Genomic DNA, 19,061 nt, shown 5'->3' with positions numbered 1-19,061 from the left:
AAATTTTATTTCTTTTTGGAAGATATACATTCAAAATATTTAACTAAAACTATTAAATACTAAATCTTAAAAATATTCAATTTTCGGAAAATATATTAAACAAAAATTCTCAAAATTTTCACATTCTAATCAAACAAATCCTCAATTAATTTAAATGCCAAAATACAATTAATTTAAATTGAATCCTAGTTTAGATAATATTTTTGGAAGATTTCAATTCTGTTTTGGAAGTTTTCCAATCAAAATATTTAACCGAAGATAACATTGAACTCTGAAATTTTAATTTCTTAAAAAAATTATTAAATAGAAATTCTCAAACTGTAAAACTCTAGTGAAATCTTCTGAAAATCTTATTTCAACTAAAAAATAATTTTCAATTAATGTTACTTCAACTAATTGGGACTTTTTCAGTGGAATTAGAAAAGTTTGAATATTTGGATTTCTTCATAAAAGGAAAATTTACTAAAGGGCTGCACATAGTTACACCTTCTTTTGTTTCCTTAACGACTCAGAAATAGAGGTGCACCACTGCACCCAATGAAAAATCGACAAATTAAATGATGTATTAGGTGGTGACATCTTTAAGGCGGTTGCCACCATTCAGATTTTTTTTTTTTTTTTGATCCTTTCAGATTTATGAGGAATTAAATCACTTTCACCCAATGAAAAATCTCACTTGTCCCCATCAAATTTTGTTGTCCAAATAACCAATGTTACAAATTTAAACCCAACCTCAGTAATAAAAAATAATTATTTTAGTTCGCATGTGAATTAATGTCGAAATTTAACTATTTACGTGATGTATTTACTAATTTACATATGCATGAAACATAATATTTATTTCCCTTTTTACCAACTCAGAAAACTAATGAATGTCTAATGATGTTTTCTTTTCATAATTTTGGTGGTTTCTTCTCTTAGTATTTACTTTTTGCCTATTTGGTAGTTGGTTCTTTATAATTTTCTTATGTTTCTCTTTCAAATATTTTAAGTTTCTATTGGATGATGGCGTTTCGATTTTCGAACACATTATCAATTTTTTTTTTTTTGGTAAAGCACATTATAAATTTCGGTGGTTGGGAGGACTGAAATTGTTTTTAAGACTGCCAAATGAATTAACAAAGAAACGACCATCAACTCGATGAACCAGAAAATCTATTGGAAGATTCATTGATCGATAAAAGAACTGTTAAACCAAAGATGGTGGATCGAGAGAGAGAGAGTTTGAAATCAACTGACCATGAGCGATGTTCATATGTATATATATATATAAAAGGATGGAAAATGAAAATGACGTCATCAATTCACAATTTATTCTCTCTTACACTTGACGGTTGTATAAATTACATCGATATTTCTGAAACTAGGCCTGACTAGTTTGGGCTTTGGGCCTGTAATATGTTAGGTTATAATGCTATTCTTTTTGACAACTTTGCTTCTTCCTCAAGCAATTGTGATTGACGCAACAAAGATATAAATAAATATTATAAATGAAGGCATACAAAAAGGGTACATTGTAGTAGAATGTTAATATAATATAATAGATCATATTATTGGCATATAGGATATTTTGTTTATCAACAAACGACGATGATGGAAACAATAAACACACACAAAATAATAATAACGAAAAACGACAATGATATATATATATATATATATGCATGTTATTATTGGCAAAGGCGATGAACTAGGGTATTATTTATATATTTTACTTTGGTAGCCTTATACGGAGAACATTTGTATCTCCAACAAGCAGAGCCGACCCTGAGTTTTAAGTGGCCGTAAGCTAAAAAAAAAATGGACCGTTTTGTAATATTTTTTTCTAAAATTAAAAAAGAATCATAATTCATAAATATGTTAAACAAAAACTATAAAATATTTAAAAACAAAAAAATAGGTACATTAATTTTGAAATTTGATTCTTCTTGCATTCCTTCCTGCAAACTCATTCATCAAGCATGTATAGTCAAGTTTTTCAGCCATTCTCCTTTCAATCGACAATATCGACAATCCATTCAATCTTTCTTGTGACATAGAGGACCGTAGATAAGACTTTATTAGTTTTAGCTTTGAGAAACTTCTTTCTGCTGAGGCAACTGAAACTGGAATCGTCATCATTATACGGTATGCAGTCCATGTATTTGGATAACAGCTTTCCAACTTTTTCAAATAATCAAGTATCTCGACTACTTTCTTAATCTCTTTTGGTAAAGCTCCTTTTAAAAGCTTTAGCTCCAAAAATAAATCATTACCATCAATATCAAAATGATTACCATGTTTCAGAGAAGCTTCCAGGTTAAGACAAGAAGCCATCAACTTGTCATCATTTGCTAACATCAGCTTCTTCAAGTCAAATAAAAATCCAAAAGTCTTTTCATAACTTTGAAGTTGATCAAACCTTGTCTCAAGAGAAACCAAACCTTGATCCACGATTGTGATGAAGTAGTTGATCCTGAAATTTTCTTCTGCTGCTAATATCACATCTTCCCCACTTATCTCAGGCTCTTCATCATGATGTCGTTTCCTTTTCCTAAGACGTTTTGCTTTGACAGAGAATACAGGTTCGACTTCCATCTCAATAGCAATCCGTTCAGCTTCTCCTTTTGCTGCATCAAAACCCGTCTCTCTATAGTTTTTTAAAAAAGCAACTAGACCTTCAAGTTGAGAAAGAGCAATATCAATATCCATATCTTCTGACTGCAAGATCTTGCTTACTTTGTTCACAACAAACAAAAGTTCATACCAGATAATCATTCCAAACAAAAACTCAAAACTCCCAATTCCATGGACTTCGCTCATTGCAAGAGACTCAGCTTCACTTCTTGTTTTTGGATTGTCACTGTTTTCTGCTAAATGAAACAAAGCATCTCGAATCTGAGGAGCTTGAAATCGTATAGCTTTGATGCTTTTAATGCGGCTCTCCCAACGAGTTTGTGATAATGGCTTAACTGTAATACCATTCACAATATCTCTGAAAACTTCACAATTGTTTGTAGAAGAGGCAAACAAACAATAGATGCGCTGAATAATTCCAAAAAATGATACTGCTATCGTCGACGAGGAAGCGATATCTGTGAGTAAAAGATTCAAACTATGACAGCCACATGGTGTGTAAACCGCTCTTGAATTAATTTCAAGCAACCTCTTTTGTACTCCTTTATTTTTTCCTTTCATGTTTGACCCATTATCATAACCTTGTCCTCGAATGTCATCAATACTCAATCCAAGATTAAGGAGCACATCCTGAAGGGTTTCAAAAAGTCCTTCTCCGGTTTTATCTTTGACCTCTAAGAATGACAAAAAAAACTCTTGAATCTTTGGTGAGGTGTCAGATATATCCACACATCGGATAACTAGAGACATCTGTTCCCGGTTACTACAATCAGGAGTAGTATCAAGAATAACCGAAAAATACTTTGCACATTGTATCTTCTCCAATATCATTTTTTTCACCTCAGTCCCAATCATCTTAATCAACTCATCCTGAATTCTGTGACTAAGATAATGATAACGGATTTCACGTTTATCAATTCGTCTAAAGTGTTCTTTGATCACAGGATCAAAATCTGCAAATACCTCCATCATACCCAAAAAATTTCCATTATCATCCTCATGAATTTTCTCGCTGCGTCCACGAAATGCTATATTCTTTTTAGCTAGACCCTTTACCAATGCAATTGTCCTCAACAACACATCTCTCCAATGCTTTTTTTCTTTGTTAATCTCTTCTTGGATATGCTTATCAATAGTCTGACTTGTCCGTAATCTCACTTCTAGATCCATCCACTGAGTCATGCAAATGACATGCTTATGGCTTCTTTCATGTTCCTTAAGCGTTTGTGAAATATTTCTCCAATCATTGTATCCATTAGTTGCCAGCTGATAAGCAGTATTTTCCTGCGGAAATAACTTACAACAAAAACAAAAGGCCTTATCTTTTGCTGTTGAGTAAATTAACCATCGCCTATCTTGCTTTTCACCGTTAGTTATTCTTCTTGTATAAGACAAATGAGAAAAACTTCTGCCAATAGAATCTCTTGGAAAATGATAATCAACTGGAAGCCTTTCTATTGGACCCTTATCAACCAGAAAATCTCTCAATTTATTATCAACTCTTTCCCAATTTCCAGGATCATTGATATCCCCCTCTATTAGATATTCCTTAACATCAAACGCTTCCTTCTCTTCATTGTCTTTCATAACTTCATCTTCGTTTTCGTTCTGGACGTTCTCAGCATTAACATTCTCATTCTCATTCCCATCCCCATTCTCATTCTCTTCTAAAACCTCATCAATTAGGAGTTTCAGATCTTGTTACATACCTTAGCATCGAATTAGCTAAAGATTTTCTCTCCTCTTCTTGTTTTTTCTTGTCCCTTAGTTTCTCTGCACCACCTTTCACTTTCTTTATTCTTTTCGAAGACATGTTTCTGTGTGCATTTAAAATATTTGTTAAATAGTTGAGTCACCATGAATAAACAAGTAGAAAAGGTACACATGATTAGTAGATGAGTCACACGATGGTTAGATACCACACATTACAATTTGAAGAGCAACGATTTTATGGGTTGATAGATTGATACCACACAGATACCTAAAGCATTTTTTTTTTACTTTTAAAACAAAGCTCTCCCAATATAGTAGAATAGCAAGTGAACAACAATAGATTGATCAAACAAAGCAATTTGGATTACCATGGCAATAAACCAGTTACTCAGAATCTACATAACAATGGAATTTCCATTACTCTAATCTATTAAGATTTAAGACAAAGACCAATCTAACTGATTGTATTTGTATACACCCAACACTTCAATCAAAGAAAGCCAATCACTTGAATATTTGATCATATAAAAAAAGAGACTTTTGGAGAAAAATAATAAGTAAGTAAGAGATTGATAATCAACGTACCAGGAGGAAGAATCAAAGAAGGCTGAGGATAAGCAGAGAAGAAGAAGTCGATGATGTCTTCGTGAGCCGTGAAAGACTTGGGAGAGGAAGAACTAAAGAAGTTATGGTGTTCTGATTAAAAAATTAGGTTTTAATTAGAAATTCTTATGTTAAATTAATTATTTTACTCTATTACCTTATTGGCTGGTTTACTATTAAAAAAATACAAAATTGAGTTTCGAACTCTCGACACCCAACCACAGCAGATTTCGCGTTATACCACTAGACTACCAAGACTTTTAACAAATTTGGGGCCGAAATATTTTATATAAAATATAAGGCCGCAAGCCCATGCTTGGATTGCTTGCTCTCAGGACCGGCTCTGAGTCTTATCTAGCCTTAATGCTAGGATAACAGCTTCATATGCCTTCTTCCGCTTTTTCTCTGCAGGCTTGTTCTTTATTTTCAAAACATTTTTTAAGTCACCGAGTCTCTGCATGGATTATAAGATTTTATCCCAAGAAAAATACATAACATATGACACATAACTAAGACCTGTATATAATTTTACCGAATTTTCTGCATCGTAGGCGCATAGAACGGCCTTGTACGCCTCTTTCTGGAGTTTCTTGAGAGTGCGCTTCTTCTCATCTTCAGTCAGCTTGCCTCGCGAGGTGGTACTGTTCACACTCGACATATTTGGAGAGACTTTTGAGCGATGTGTTTTGTCTTCTGTTTTAAGTTGTCTTCTGTTTTATTGCTCAGTACGTGATATCATTATTTATAGTGAAATGTCATGTAAAAACAGGGCGGTGATGTTACATTTCACTCAGTAAAAAGGCATTATAGACATGAGTCGTTTTACTCGGTTCGAGGAGTCATTGGGTCATTCGTTAGGTGAAAGGTTTCCTCATTTAGAAACGCATATGATACGACCAAAAACTAAACCTTCTTAAAAATGTATAAAACGGGAAACTTTACTTGTATGATTGTATCCTAAAATCAAAAGTCGCAAACTTGATACATTTGTATTATCTCTAAAAAGCATAAACGATATTACAAATGGCACGCAGAATTAATAGATTGACAGTAAGAGAATGAATTCTCAACAGAATGGATGAGTCATTGTAACCTCGCTTTTCTATTTACAAAAAGGTGAGATATTTGCTGACTTATCCAAACTGGTGATTTTTTTTCTTCAAAATGTCCTTATTAAAAATGACTATATTCAAAACTGGATCCCATTTTCTATTATTTTTTTTCTTAACAAATGTATATAAATCTCAAAATTCAACCCTAAATAAATTTCTCGACTAGTTTTTGTAAGTATCAACAATATTTCATAATTCCATCTTTTTGTAAATAGAAAATCGATGTCACAATGACTCATCCATATTGTTGAATTTTTAAAATAATAATTTCAATAAAGAAATTTTTGTCCAAAACAACTGGTTTTTGACGTGTATGGATTGTGGGATTTTATTTTCGGCAACCGCGCGCTCAGTTGGCTTGATACCATTATTTGCTGATGCTTAGAAATCCTCTCTTTTACTAGGATTTCTAAGCCATGCATGGTGGCGCAATTTATAAAATACATGCACATGCAGTAGCAGATTAATCAATTAATTTTACTGTTCTATTGTTATAATAACAAAGATTATAGTCAGAGCCGGCCTTGAGTTTTAAGTGGCCGCAAGCTAAAAAAAAAATGGGCCGTTTTGTAATATTTTTTTCTAAAATTAAAAAAGAATCATAATTCATAAATATGTTAAACAAAAACTATAAAATATTTAAAAACAAAAAAATAGGTACATTAATTTTGAAATTTGATTCTTCTTGCATTCCTTCCTGCAAACTCATTCATCAAGCATGTATAGTCAAGTTTTTCAGCCATTCTCCTTTCAATCGACAATATCGACAATCCATTCAATCTTTCTTGTGACATAGAGGACCGTAGATAAGACTTTATTAGTTTTAGCTTTGAGAAACTTCTTTCTGCTGAGGCAACTGAAACTGGAATCGTCATCATTATACGGTATGCAGTCCATGTATTTGGATAACAGCTTTCCAACTTTTTCAAATAATCAAGTATCTCGACTACTTTCTTAATCTCTTTTGGTAAAGCTCCTTTTAAAAGCTTTAGCTCCAAAAATAAATCATTACCATCAATATCAAAATGATTACCATGTTTCAGAGAAGCTTCCAGGTTAAGACAAGAAGCCATCAACTTGTCATCATTTGCTAACATCAGCTTCTTCAAGTCAAATAAAAATCCAAAAGTCTTTTCATAACTTTGAAGTTGATCAAACCTTGTCTCAAGAGAAACCAAACCTTGATCCACGATTTTGATGAAGTAGTTGATCCTGAAATTTTCTTCTGCTGCTAATATCACATCTTCCCCACTTATCTCAGGCTCTTCATCATGATGTCGTTTCCTTTTCCTAAGACGTTTTGCTTTGACAGAGAATACAGGTTCGACTTCCATCTCAATAGCAATCCGTTCAGCTTCTCCTTTTGCTGCATCAAAACCCGTCTCTCTATAGTTTTTTAAAAAAGCAACTAGACCTTCAAGTTGAGAAAGAGCAATATCAATATCCATATCTTCTGACTGCAAGATCTTGCTTACTTTGTTCACAACAAACAAAAGTTCATACCAGATAATCATTCCAAACAAAAACTCAAAACTCCCAATTCCATGGACTTCGCTCATTGCAAGAGACTCAGCTTCACTTCTTGTTTTTGGATTGTCACTGTTTTCTGCTAAATGAAACAAAGCATCTCGAATCTGAGGAGCTTGAAATCGTATAGCTTTGATGCTTTTAATGCGGCTCTCCCAACGAGTTTGTGATAATGGCTTAACTGTAATACCATTCACAATATCTCTGAAAACTTCACAATTGTTTGTAGAAGAGGCAAACAAACAATAGATGCGCTGAATAATTCCAAAAAATGATACTGCTATCGTCGACGAGGAAGCGATATCTGTGAGTAAAAGATTCAAACTATGACAGCCACATGGTGTGTAAACCGCTCTTGAATTAATTTCAAGCAACCTCTTTTGTACTCCTTTATTTTTTCCTTTCATGTTTGACCCATTATCATAACCTTGTCCTCGAATGTCATCAATACTCAATCCAAGATTAAGGAGCACATCCTGAAGGGTTTCAAAAAGTCCTTCTCCGGTTTTATCTTTGACCTCTAAGAATGACAAAAAAAACTCTTGAATCTTTGGTGAGGTGTCAGATATATCCACACATCGGATAACTAGAGACATCTGTTCCCGGTTACTACAATCAGGAGTAGTATCAAGAATAACCGAAAAATACTTTGCACATTGTATCTTCTCCAATATCATTTTTTTCACCTCAGTCCCAAGCATCTTAATCAACTCATCCTGAATTCTGTGACTAAGATAATGATAACGGATTTCACGTTTATCAATTCGTCTAAAGTGTTCTTTGATCACAGGATCAAAATCTGCAAATACCTCCATCATACCCAAAAAATTTCCATTATCATCCTCATGAATTTTCTCGCTGCGTCCACGAAATGCTATATTCTTTTTAGCTAGACCCTTTACCAATGCAATTGTCCTCAACAACACATCTCTCCAATGCTTTTTTTCTTTGTTAATCTCTTCTTGGATATGCTTATCAATAGTCTGACTTGTCCGTAATCTCACTTCTAGATCCATCCACTGAGTCATGCAAATGACATGCTTATGGCTTCTTTCATGTTCCTTAAGCGTTTGTGAAATATTTCTCCAATCATTGTATCCATTAGTTGCCAGCTGATAAGCAGTATTGTCCTGCGGAAATAACTTACAACAAAAACAAAAGGCCTTATCTTTTGCTGTTGAGTAAATTAACCATCGCCTATCTTGCTTTTCACCGTTAGCTATTCTTCTTGTATAAGACAAATGAGAAAAACTTCTGCCAATAGAATCTCTTGGAAAATGATAATCAACTGGAAGCCTTTCTATTGGACCCTTATCAACCAGAAAATCTCTCAATTTATTATCAACTCTTTCCCAATTTCCAGGATCATTGATATCCCCCTCTATTAGATATTCCTTAACATCAAACGCTTCCTTCTCTTCATTGTCTTTCATAACTTCATCTTCGTTTTCGTTCTGGACGTTCTCAGCATTAACATTCTCATTCTCATTCCCATCCCCATTCTCATTCTCTTCTAAAACCTCATCAATTTTAGGAGTTTCAGATCTTGTTACATACCTTAGCATCGAATTAGCTAAAGATTTTCTCTCCTCTTCTTGTTTTTTCTTGTCCCTTAGTTTCTCTGCACCACCTTTCACTTTCTTTATTCTTTTCGAAGACATGTTTCTGTGTGCATTTAAAATATTTGTTAAATAGTTGAGTCACCATGAATAAACAAGTAGAAAAGGTACACATGATTAGTAGATGAGTCACACGATGGTTAGATACCACACATTACAATTTGAAGAGCAACGATTTTATGGGTTGATAGATTGATACCACACAGATACCTAAAGCATTTTTTTTTTACTTTTAAAACAAAGCTCTCCCAATATAGTAGAATAGCAAGTGAACAACAATAGATTGATCAAACAAAGCAATTTGGATTACCATGTCAATAAACCAGTTACTCAGAATCTACATAACAATGGAATTTCCATTACTCTAATCTATTAAGATTTAAGACAAAGACCAATCTAACTGATTGTATTTGTATACACCCAACATTTCAATCAAAGAAAGCCAATCACTTGAATACTTGATCATATAAAAAAAGAGACTTTTGGAGAAAAATAATAAGTAAGTAAGAGATTGATAATCAACGTACCAGGAGGAAGAATCAAAAGAAGGCTGAGGATAAGCAGAGAAGAAGAAGTCGATGGTGTCTTCGTGAGCCGTGAAAGACTTGGGAGAGGAAGAACTAAAGAAGTTATGGTGTTCTGATTAAAAAATTAGGTTTTAATTAGAAATTCTTATGTTAAATTAATTATTTTACTCTATTACCTTATTGGCTGGTTTACTATTAAAAAAAATACAAAATTGAGTTTCGAACTCTCGACACCCAACTACAGCAGATTTCGCGTTATACCACTAGACTACCAAGACTTTTAACAAATTTAGGGCCGAAATATTTTATATAAAATATAAGGCCGCAAGCCCATGCTTGGATTGCTTGCTCTCAGGACCGGCTCTGATTATAGTACACTACTATAAACCTAATGCAAAAGCAAAAAATTTAAACGCAATATTAATTTTACGTATAGAATGAAATGAACCATACAAGTTTTGGGTATTTGCAATTTAGATGTCTCGTTAAGTCATCATACAATAATTGATAAATTATAGCTTGAACACCAACGTATTGTTAGCGTCAAACAAGCCCCAAATAGTAATATTATCTACTACTCACCCATATATATACTCACCCGATACCAAAACGCAGCCGTTAGATCAACACCATAGTCCATAGATACCAACGGACCATTGCGTACTTGATTATAAATTTCAAACAAAATGTACCAAACATTAAGAAAATGAAGACGTTGTGTGTATTTTTTTTTTTTTGAGCATTAATCATTTACGTAGATTTTTAAAAAAAAACTATTACTCCCTCCGTATTTTTTTAAGTGTCGTTTTGGAGTTATGCACACAGATTAAGAAAACATTAATTATATTAGTTTTTCAATATAAAAACATCATTAATTATCTATTTAAACACAATTCAACCAATAATAAAACAAATTACATAATAAAAATAATTATAAAAAATAAAAAACTAATAAATGTTGTATTGAAAACTGAAAACGACAACTAATTTAAAACAAACAGAATTTTTTAAAACGACAATTAATAAAAAACGGAGAGAAAGAGTATGTGCTAGTAAAATAAATGATTTTTTCTTTGCAGAAAGGCTTTGGAAAAATAAATGTTATCTAGAATTGCTTTCGAATATGTTCTACATTTCCAAAACTCGTACAATATGCTTTCACATATATACAATCGTCACAGATGATCAATCCAGACTGGGCAAGTGCGTGCTATTTATAGTTAACTACTCTTGATGATCCATTAATAGGACATAATTTTATTTTTTTATGAATTCATGATATTTAATTTCTTTCAAGTGCAATACGAAAATCCCGAGACATCGCAAGTCCCAACTAATGTATCTCAATCAATAAAAAGAAGCCCAAAATTTTCCCAAAATTTTCCTGTTACATATAATAGCTAACTGTAACATGCTTCATACATTTACGAAAATAAGAACAAATTACCATTACGTAACTACACATTTTAAGCTCTGGTAGTAATTAATGGGGATTGATAAACTTTTGACTTTTTTTTCTTCATGTTATGCTTTAGGCAACTCAAATACTATAAATATACGAAACGAAGTTTCGTTTCATTGATTAATGCAAACTAATTCCGCGTTGAAACTCACAAAAATCAAAATTAACCCAGAATGGTCTATTATATATATAAAAAATCAATCGAAAAATTAAAATAAAATAAGCTGTGATGATATTAATGGTAATTTTTGACTTTTTCATCTTGTTATGCTTTTGTATTAATGATTTACGTAACTCAAATAATAAATGGTACTGATGTTTTTTGAGGAAAATACCATTTAGTGATTTGATAAAATATCCCTAAATAGTTGCATTAGTGTGTGCTCAGAGATTACTGGTCTTGGTCGTTTACAAAATGAATCAAATCCTAACAAATAGCACATCGTTTGCTAAACCGACCAGTGCCATATTCGTAAATATGATGTGGTTGTCATACAGTAGAACCTCTATAAATTAATACTCGATAAATTAATAATCACTATAAATTAATAAATTTTATTGGTCTCAAATCGGGCCAATGTAAAAATCCATCAAATTCGATAAAATAATAAGATAATAATATTTTTTGAAACCCTTATGTAAATATACGGTTCCAACAAAAACATAAATTAATAATTATATAAATTTATGCAAATATATGTAAATATAATATTTTAAAATATGACTAATGTGTTTGTTTTTATTTAAAGTTGAAATCTCATTGATTCTCATCTCTCTAATTATTATATCAGTAGCTCTTATTGCTGTTTTACTATATACATTTAAAATTTATGATGATTTTTAGATGTGATAATTGATTTTCTTACATGTAAATATTTTTAAATGTATTGTAGTGTTATTTTCAAATTTATCATCAATAATATTGACAGTAGCCATAATTTTTTAATAAATTTTAAACTTATGAACATGTATATTTTACATGGATAATTTCAATATGGTATTAAAACTATTTTATTACGATAGTTCTGATTGTTAATCATAATTTATACTATGAGATTTGTTAAAAAAATTTAAAATATAATATTATTCTAATTAAATTTTTAAAAAATTATATGTGGAAGTCAATTTTTTTCTATAAATTAATAATTAGATAAATTAATATCACGATAAATTAATAAAATATCATGGTCCTAACATTATTAATTTATAGAGGTTTTACTGTATTAGGTTAGTAGTTTTGTTTGTTGTATTTTTTTTTTTCTTTTTAAATATTTGTTGTAATTACACTTGTATCTCGTAAACGTAAAGTGTAAACAAAAATATGTATGTAACTATGCGTAGCCGTTTCGTTCTTTGATTTAGCTATCTCGCAAGTGGTCCTTTTACAAGGGCACCGAAAGGTTCAAAAACTTTTTTTTAATTCCATTGATATAAGGCCCAAATGGTTTTACCCACGGCCCAGGTCTCATTTGGGCCAGATTTGATACCCAAAACAGCGTGTACTTAATACACTTATTAGTTATTTATTAGTCTTTCATTTTTTGTTTTTTTGTTTTTCATTCTTTCGTCTTCCTTTTTCTGACTAAGTGGCAATCGATCGCATATATAATCCGTCTAACCTCCACGGAAGAACCTCAACAAAGTTGTTTATGAGTCTTCTAGACATAGTGGATCGAATCCACCATCTTTTTCCTCTGGCCTGAGATTCCATTCTGAATTTGTTTTCTGAATTGCTATCACATAGTGCTATATATGTTTCGATAGTTATATAATAGCAATTAGAACGGATTTTTTTTTCTAAAAAATGTATAACCTTTTCGATCATAAGATTACAATATGACACATCATACAACGAATGAATCAAAATTCATCGTATCATATATTACCCACTATTTACCAATACATATTTCCTTACATTACATCTATGCGTTGAAAAGTCTTAAGAATGTGAGTTTTCTACAAAAGTAGCTTTCAAGTTGTATATCAAAACCGATGAAGTAAAACATACTTGTATGTATTATCTTTATTTATTCTGATTCATTATTTCTTATAATTATTACAACACAAGTCCCCACTCTTTGGAATACAATACAAGTCCTTAAATTTCATATACGTATCTCATATCACTATCTGAAACTGTCTTCAATGATATTAATCGAAATTGACTCCGTACTTAGGCTGCTGATTCGGAAGAAAAAGTCCAAAGAACTTCTCAGACTCATCAGGACCCTTTTGATTCTCATCGAACATAGCGAATATATAAGTCTCCACAGCCTTACCTGGCCTCCTCGGAGAACCACTCTTCACAGTTTGTATCAAGTTGTTCACATAAGTCCTCGCATTCTCCACACTCGTCGCCGTTCCTCCCGCCGTTGGCCAACCGCTCTCCGACACAACGATCTCCACCAATCCGCCTCCCGTTTTCTCCAATGCTGCGTAAACAGTGTCTAGTTGTGCGTGGAAGAGGTTTCGGTACGAGAATTGCCCGTCGTTGACAACAGTAGACGGTGTAAGCAGAGCGTAGTCTAAATTGATGTCTCTCATGTTGTTAATGTGACTGAAATAAGGGTATATATTCACGAGCAGAGGAGATTGCTTGCTTGCCAAGAAAGCTATCACCGGCGCGATAAAGTTTCTAAACTCCGGTGTGAACGCACCGTTCGAAGGCGGGAAACCTGTTATGCCTTTGGTGTCTATCGCTGTGGAGACTTTGATCCCTAGACCTGACACTGCTCTCTCGATGTTCTGCATCGCAGGGAGGACATACCTAGCGCGTGAGTCTGATGGTTGAACCTCGTTCCCGACCGAAATGTAGCGGAATCTGACACCGTTTGCATAGTTTCTGACGTTGTCTTGGACCCATTTGTCGGCTCCTGCTTGGCTGGAGGCGACAGTCTGGAGATCTGTGTTTGGGAACATCGAGGATAAGCTCGATGTTGGAGCCACGAAGAGCGGCGAGAGTCTCTTGGTTTGGGTCGTAAATTCTCATCCTCCGGATGTTCCTCTGCCGGAAAAGTGATACCACGTCTGACGCACGTGGCAGGTTGTTTCCATTTCTTCCGTAGCACACTCCGATTTGCGCAGCTTCATTTTTCATATTAAGAATCGTTAGTAACAAGAATCAAAGAGATTAGTATGATATGATCAATAGGTTAAAAAAAAAAGATGATTGAGAACCTGCCGTGTCGAAGAAGGAAGCCATTAGGAAGCTGAGAAGAAGCAGTAACAGTGGTAGTGAGCTCGATTCATTAGACATCTTCATGAAATAACAATTAAAGATGATGTTAAGCTAGCTATCGATGTTTTTTTTTATGCTTAGATATTTTAGAATTCGCAGCATTTTGCTGCCTAATTTATAGAGTGAATCGGTGAGACAAGTCAATGAAAATGAAACAAAGTCATCGCGTCATATCATCACTAGTTTTGGAATGTTATATACATTAAATCACCGTTCATGAATATCTCACTGCTTTGAAAAGTCTTTAAGAGTGAGTAATTCTATACATGTAGGGCGAAATATTTTTGAACCCTTTAAAAATCTAGTCTTCTTGTTTTGGTTTCTTGCTTTGCAATCTATTTTAGAGCCTCTTTGTATAATTTTCTTTGGTAGATTTGTTATGGGTATGTATTTTTTTATTTTTATTTTTTGATTATTTTTCTCGACTTTTGTTTTTAAAATAAATGTCTTGAATAATGGGATATGGAATTGAACCGAGCTGTGGCACATCATGTCTCCAGCCGGCTTTGCATGTAGTTTTTTATAGGGCCTAACTAGCTAGACACTACAAATCATTACTAGCTTGACCAAGACGAACCCTCCACCGCCTCATCAAAGTCAAATACTCATATCTCAAGTACTAAAATTTTCAATCAACGAATTCAATTAATTTTTTTTTAAAAAATTTCAATGAATATAACCCCTTTCTAAGCCAAAAAGAAAATCCCTTTTCTCAAAAAATTAAAATAAATAAATTGCCTGGATCAAACTATCTGATCCAATATTATAATCTTTATTTTATAGTCAAAAGAATTGTGAGAACATGTCCATCAGTGAATCCTTGATAAAAGAGTTCATCCGAATATAATAATAATTTTTTTAAATTCGAAAATTATTCTTTTAGACCAATCAAAATGTTCCACGTGTAATGATACTGTCTCTTTAGGATCGTCGGAAAGAACCTGGACCATGAACCTCTATCTTTTTTATTATTATTTTATTAGATTTCGTCTAAAAACCTGTGCCGTCTTGAAAAACTTTTGATGGACATGTTCGAGATAGTAATCTTCAAAACCAAAAGCAGTTATATATTATGTTAACCATCAAAGATTTTATTTTATTTTTGAATAAAACCATCATAGATTTTAGACATCGAATATCTAAAATATTCCGAAATAACGGATCCCTAATACACGCCCCCTCGATACAAAGTCTAAGATTAAATGTGATGAGGACTTGCATTTTGGAATCATGGTATAAGCCGTTAACCACACGTCGATCGTGGACCATTGACTTGTATCCTTATTAGGTCATTACTCATTCAAGAAAGTAGCCATCGTCAATTTTGGTTAGATGACTTCCGTTAGTAATAGACTAATAGTTCTTGAAATCATCAACGGCACCTTAAATCACGTTAATGAAACGCTACACTCTAGAATCCAATTTTTTTTCTATCTGCGAATCATTCTAAAGAAAAAAAGAAAAAAATACGGCATTTCTCTATGTACTTTAAGGTAATCATCGTAACAAATTACAATGGGTATAATCATCGGATTTTCTATCATCAATTTTGTCACGGATTTCAAACATTAACTTCATAGCCAATTTTTTCATACATATTAAACATATATACCCAGGAAAAAAAACGTATTACACCCCCGATGGATTGACGCAGTTAGCAATTGTGATATACATTGTATATATCCTCATAATATTATGTCGTAGGTACCTCATATATAGTAGCCTAGAAAATCAGTGCAAAATATTATGAAGAAATTAATTAGTATAAAACTCACACCACAAACTAAGATTAAGTTTGGTGTTTGTGTAGTGATCATAATAGCTAAAGAAATTTCTTCTTGGGGTCGATTTCAGTTTTGGACGACAAAAATAGACGCCGTGTTGATAATGGTATTTCCTTAAATTGTGGTACGTCTAATGTTTCATCTCGATGTGAAACTTCTTTTTTTTTTTTAATATTAACGTAATATTTCATATATAATTGTAGAATTTTAAACAACTAAAAGAAAACAAGTGAAAAACATATATCATCGTGGATTTTTGTTTTTCTGTAATATCTTTTTTGTTTTTGGCATTTGGTCCATACTTTTTCATCAGGCAGAAAACTGTAATTTGATTAGATTAGTCTTTTCTCCTCCTCATTACTTAATAAAATTTATGAACTTGAAAAAATCACCCCTTTTGCGTCATGCACAATTTAATTTACCAAAATAAAGCTTGTTGAATTTTTTTCACTATTTGTGGGTAGTTCGGGTACGTATTTATACAAAATAAACGTAGAGTCGTAGAGACTCAGGCTATAACAATTATATTCCTTACGATGATCATTGATCATAATTAACAACATAAACATTAAAATAATCACAGTCTCGAGTTTATATATTATTCATGACAAATCTCTCCAACTTTATTCCTTACATTTATATATTATATTATCAAAATAGAAATTATAGCATTCCCTCGATGACATATTGGTTTGGCTCAACCAAAGTTAACCTCGTACTTAGGCTGCTTGTTCGGATGAAATAATCCCCAAAACTTCTCAACATCAGGAGGAGTAGGCTTCTTATTCTCATCATACATCGCAAATAAATAAGTCTCGATTTCTTTCCCTGGTCTCTTCGGTGTCCCATTCTTCACATGATTAATCAAATTATTGCTATAAATCCTCGCATTCTCCAGATTAGTCTCGGTTCCTCCTTCCGTTGGCCATCCAGTCTCCGACACGACAACATCCAACGATTCACCACCAGATCTCTCTAGAGCCGAATGCACCGCATCGAGCATCGCATCGAATAGGTTCTGGTAAGATCTTGGAGGGTCTGAGACGGTTCCTGGAGAAGCCGTGAAGAGAGCGTAATCGAGTCGGATTTGGTCTGGATTGCCCGCGTAGCTGAAGTAAGTGTAGAGGTTTAAGTGTAAAGGAGATTTCTTGTTTACCAAGAAACGTATGATTGGTTCCATGAGCACCATTACTTCTCCTTTAAACGAACCTTTTGAAGGTGGGTAAGACTCTCCGAGCACTCCCATGTCTATCGCTGTTGATACCTATTAAGAATCAAGCATTTACAACAAAACGTAATGTTTCAAACGCAATAAAGATACATGCATGCTACCAAATTTCGTATAAAATAAAAAGACAATTTAGCGGTTCCATTGTTTCATTTCAAACGCACTTACGTTTTCAAAACAAGATTTACAATTAGAAAATAAATATTTCTTTGATTATTAGATAATTTTGCTAACTGTGAACAAAAATAAAATTAACGAATTGGTGACCAGGAAAAAAAAAATATTTTGCAAAATATTTTGCGAATTGTAAACTAAAGTAAAAATTAATTAAATGGTGAGCAGAAGAGAAAACTTATAATTTAAAATGCCAAAAGTTTTGGTGGTAATACCTTAATACGACCGCCGAGTCCGGATCCTAATACCGCCCGGTCAATATTTTCCATGGCAGGGACTAGAAATTGTGAGTAAGAGTCAAAGATCTTCACTTCGTTCCCAACAGATACGTAACGGAACTTGACGTCATCCACGTAGTTGTTGACGTTGTTTTGGACCCACGTGTCAGCTTCAGATTGGCTAGAGGCTATGCGTTGAAGGTCCTGGTTAGGGAGGCCCAACATGACTTCGATGTCGGAGCCACGTAAGGCGGCAAGAACGTCGTGGTCCGGACTGTAAAGCCTAACTCGCCGGATGTTTTTCTGTTTGAAGAGCTCAATGGTTTCTGCCGGCGACGGGAGATTGTCACCGTATCTTCCGTAGCAAACGCCAACTTGTTGTCCAGCTGTTAAATAATAAATGATAAGAATCCAACAACCAACATATTAATACCTTATCAGATATCGCATAGTTTTCTATCCTAAAAAATCTATATATTTCATCAGAGAAAATGTTACTAAAATTAATTTTTGCTAATAGTAAGAAGACATATCATTTCGATTGAATTTTTGGTTTACTAAATGTTTTAAACTTACTATGAACCAATAATATAGATAGTTATATTGAATTTTTTTTAGTTTTACTTTTAATTGAAAATAACTAATAGTAAAATAGCGACTTGGTCTGATTTTTTATTTTTCTCAACATAGTCTGCTAACTCTATGGTAGCGTAATATTATAATATATAAGTTATATTTTCTACATACAGAACGAAATCAAGAGAAATTGATGACCTGCGGTATGTGAATTGACGAAGAACAGACCGAGAAGAATGGTTAACGACGCCAAGAAACGGAGATCCATGGCTGGTACCCTGGGATATATTTGAGCTAGCAACTGATGAATTAGGAAGTCAATATCGTTTATTGTAATTACGTTGATCTTGTACATATACACACACAATATTAATGTTAAAAGAAAAAAATTAGAGAAATAATATCGAAATGTACCCAAATGGGCGAATGGGAATATGGATATATAACGAATAAGAAATAAGTAAAATAAAGAGTGTTGACTGTATCTCTTAATAGTAAATACAATGGAATCAGTCTATCAGATATGGTATCTAACACATAAGAGACTGCGAGAAAGACATTTGTCTCTTCATAAGTCCACTAGGTGCAAATTGCAAGTCAAGCAACGAGTGGAATTTATTAGGGCTTAGAAATGTTGAAATCAAGTAGGGAATAGGTGATACAT

General features: G+C 33.1%; 4 protein-coding genes across 4 annotated transcripts; all 4 read right to left on the bottom strand.

Moving 5' to 3' along the window:
* Positions 1-1,905: 1,905 nt before the first annotated feature.
* Positions 1,906-5,590, bottom strand: LOC18991612. Its single transcript, XM_024153349.1, has 7 exons — positions 5,465-5,590; positions 5,271-5,386; positions 4,915-5,006; positions 4,090-4,283; positions 3,189-3,900; positions 2,818-2,981; positions 1,906-2,577 (listed from the first exon to the last, which is right to left on the bottom strand). The coding sequence occupies exons 1-7, from the start codon at positions 5,588-5,590 to the stop codon at positions 1,906-1,908; spliced, it is 2,076 nt and encodes a 691-aa protein (XP_024009117.1).
* A 1,116-nt stretch (positions 5,591-6,706) lies between these two features.
* Positions 6,707-9,232, bottom strand: LOC18991611 (zinc finger MYM-type protein 1). The gene is made up of 4 exons (XM_024153345.1): positions 8,891-9,232; positions 7,990-8,701; positions 7,619-7,782; positions 6,707-7,378 (listed from the first exon to the last, which is right to left on the bottom strand). Exons 1-4 carry the CDS (start codon positions 9,230-9,232, stop codon positions 6,707-6,709), a joined length of 1,890 nt encoding a protein of 629 aa, XP_024009113.1.
* Positions 9,233-13,174: 3,942 nt separating this feature from the next.
* LOC18991610 (probable glucan endo-1,3-beta-glucosidase BG3) lies at positions 13,175-14,484 on the bottom strand. Its single transcript, XM_006395995.2, is given in 3 exon segments — positions 13,175-14,092; positions 14,094-14,263; positions 14,357-14,484. Coding segments are annotated over 3 exon segments (1,017 nt in total). The 5' UTR covers positions 14,442-14,484; the 3' UTR covers positions 13,175-13,330.
* A 2,270-nt stretch (positions 14,485-16,754) lies between these two features.
* On the bottom strand, positions 16,755-19,061 carry LOC18991609 (probable glucan endo-1,3-beta-glucosidase BG1). Its single transcript, XM_006395994.2, has 3 exons — positions 18,596-19,061; positions 17,819-18,207; positions 16,755-17,465 (listed from the first exon to the last, which is right to left on the bottom strand). Exons 1-3 carry the CDS (start codon positions 18,750-18,752, stop codon positions 16,899-16,901), a joined length of 1,113 nt encoding a protein of 370 aa, XP_006396056.1. The 5' UTR covers positions 18,753-19,061; the 3' UTR covers positions 16,755-16,898.

The sequence above is a fragment of the Eutrema salsugineum genome, unplaced genomic scaffold (genome assembly GCF_000478725.1).
Source record: "Eutrema salsugineum unplaced genomic scaffold, Eutsalg1_0 scaffold_5, whole genome shotgun sequence".
Classification (NCBI taxonomy): Eukaryota; Viridiplantae; Streptophyta; class Magnoliopsida; order Brassicales; family Brassicaceae; genus Eutrema; species Eutrema salsugineum.
Note: the sequence above shows the minus strand (reverse complement) of the source record. Positions and strands in the feature narration are given on the sequence as shown.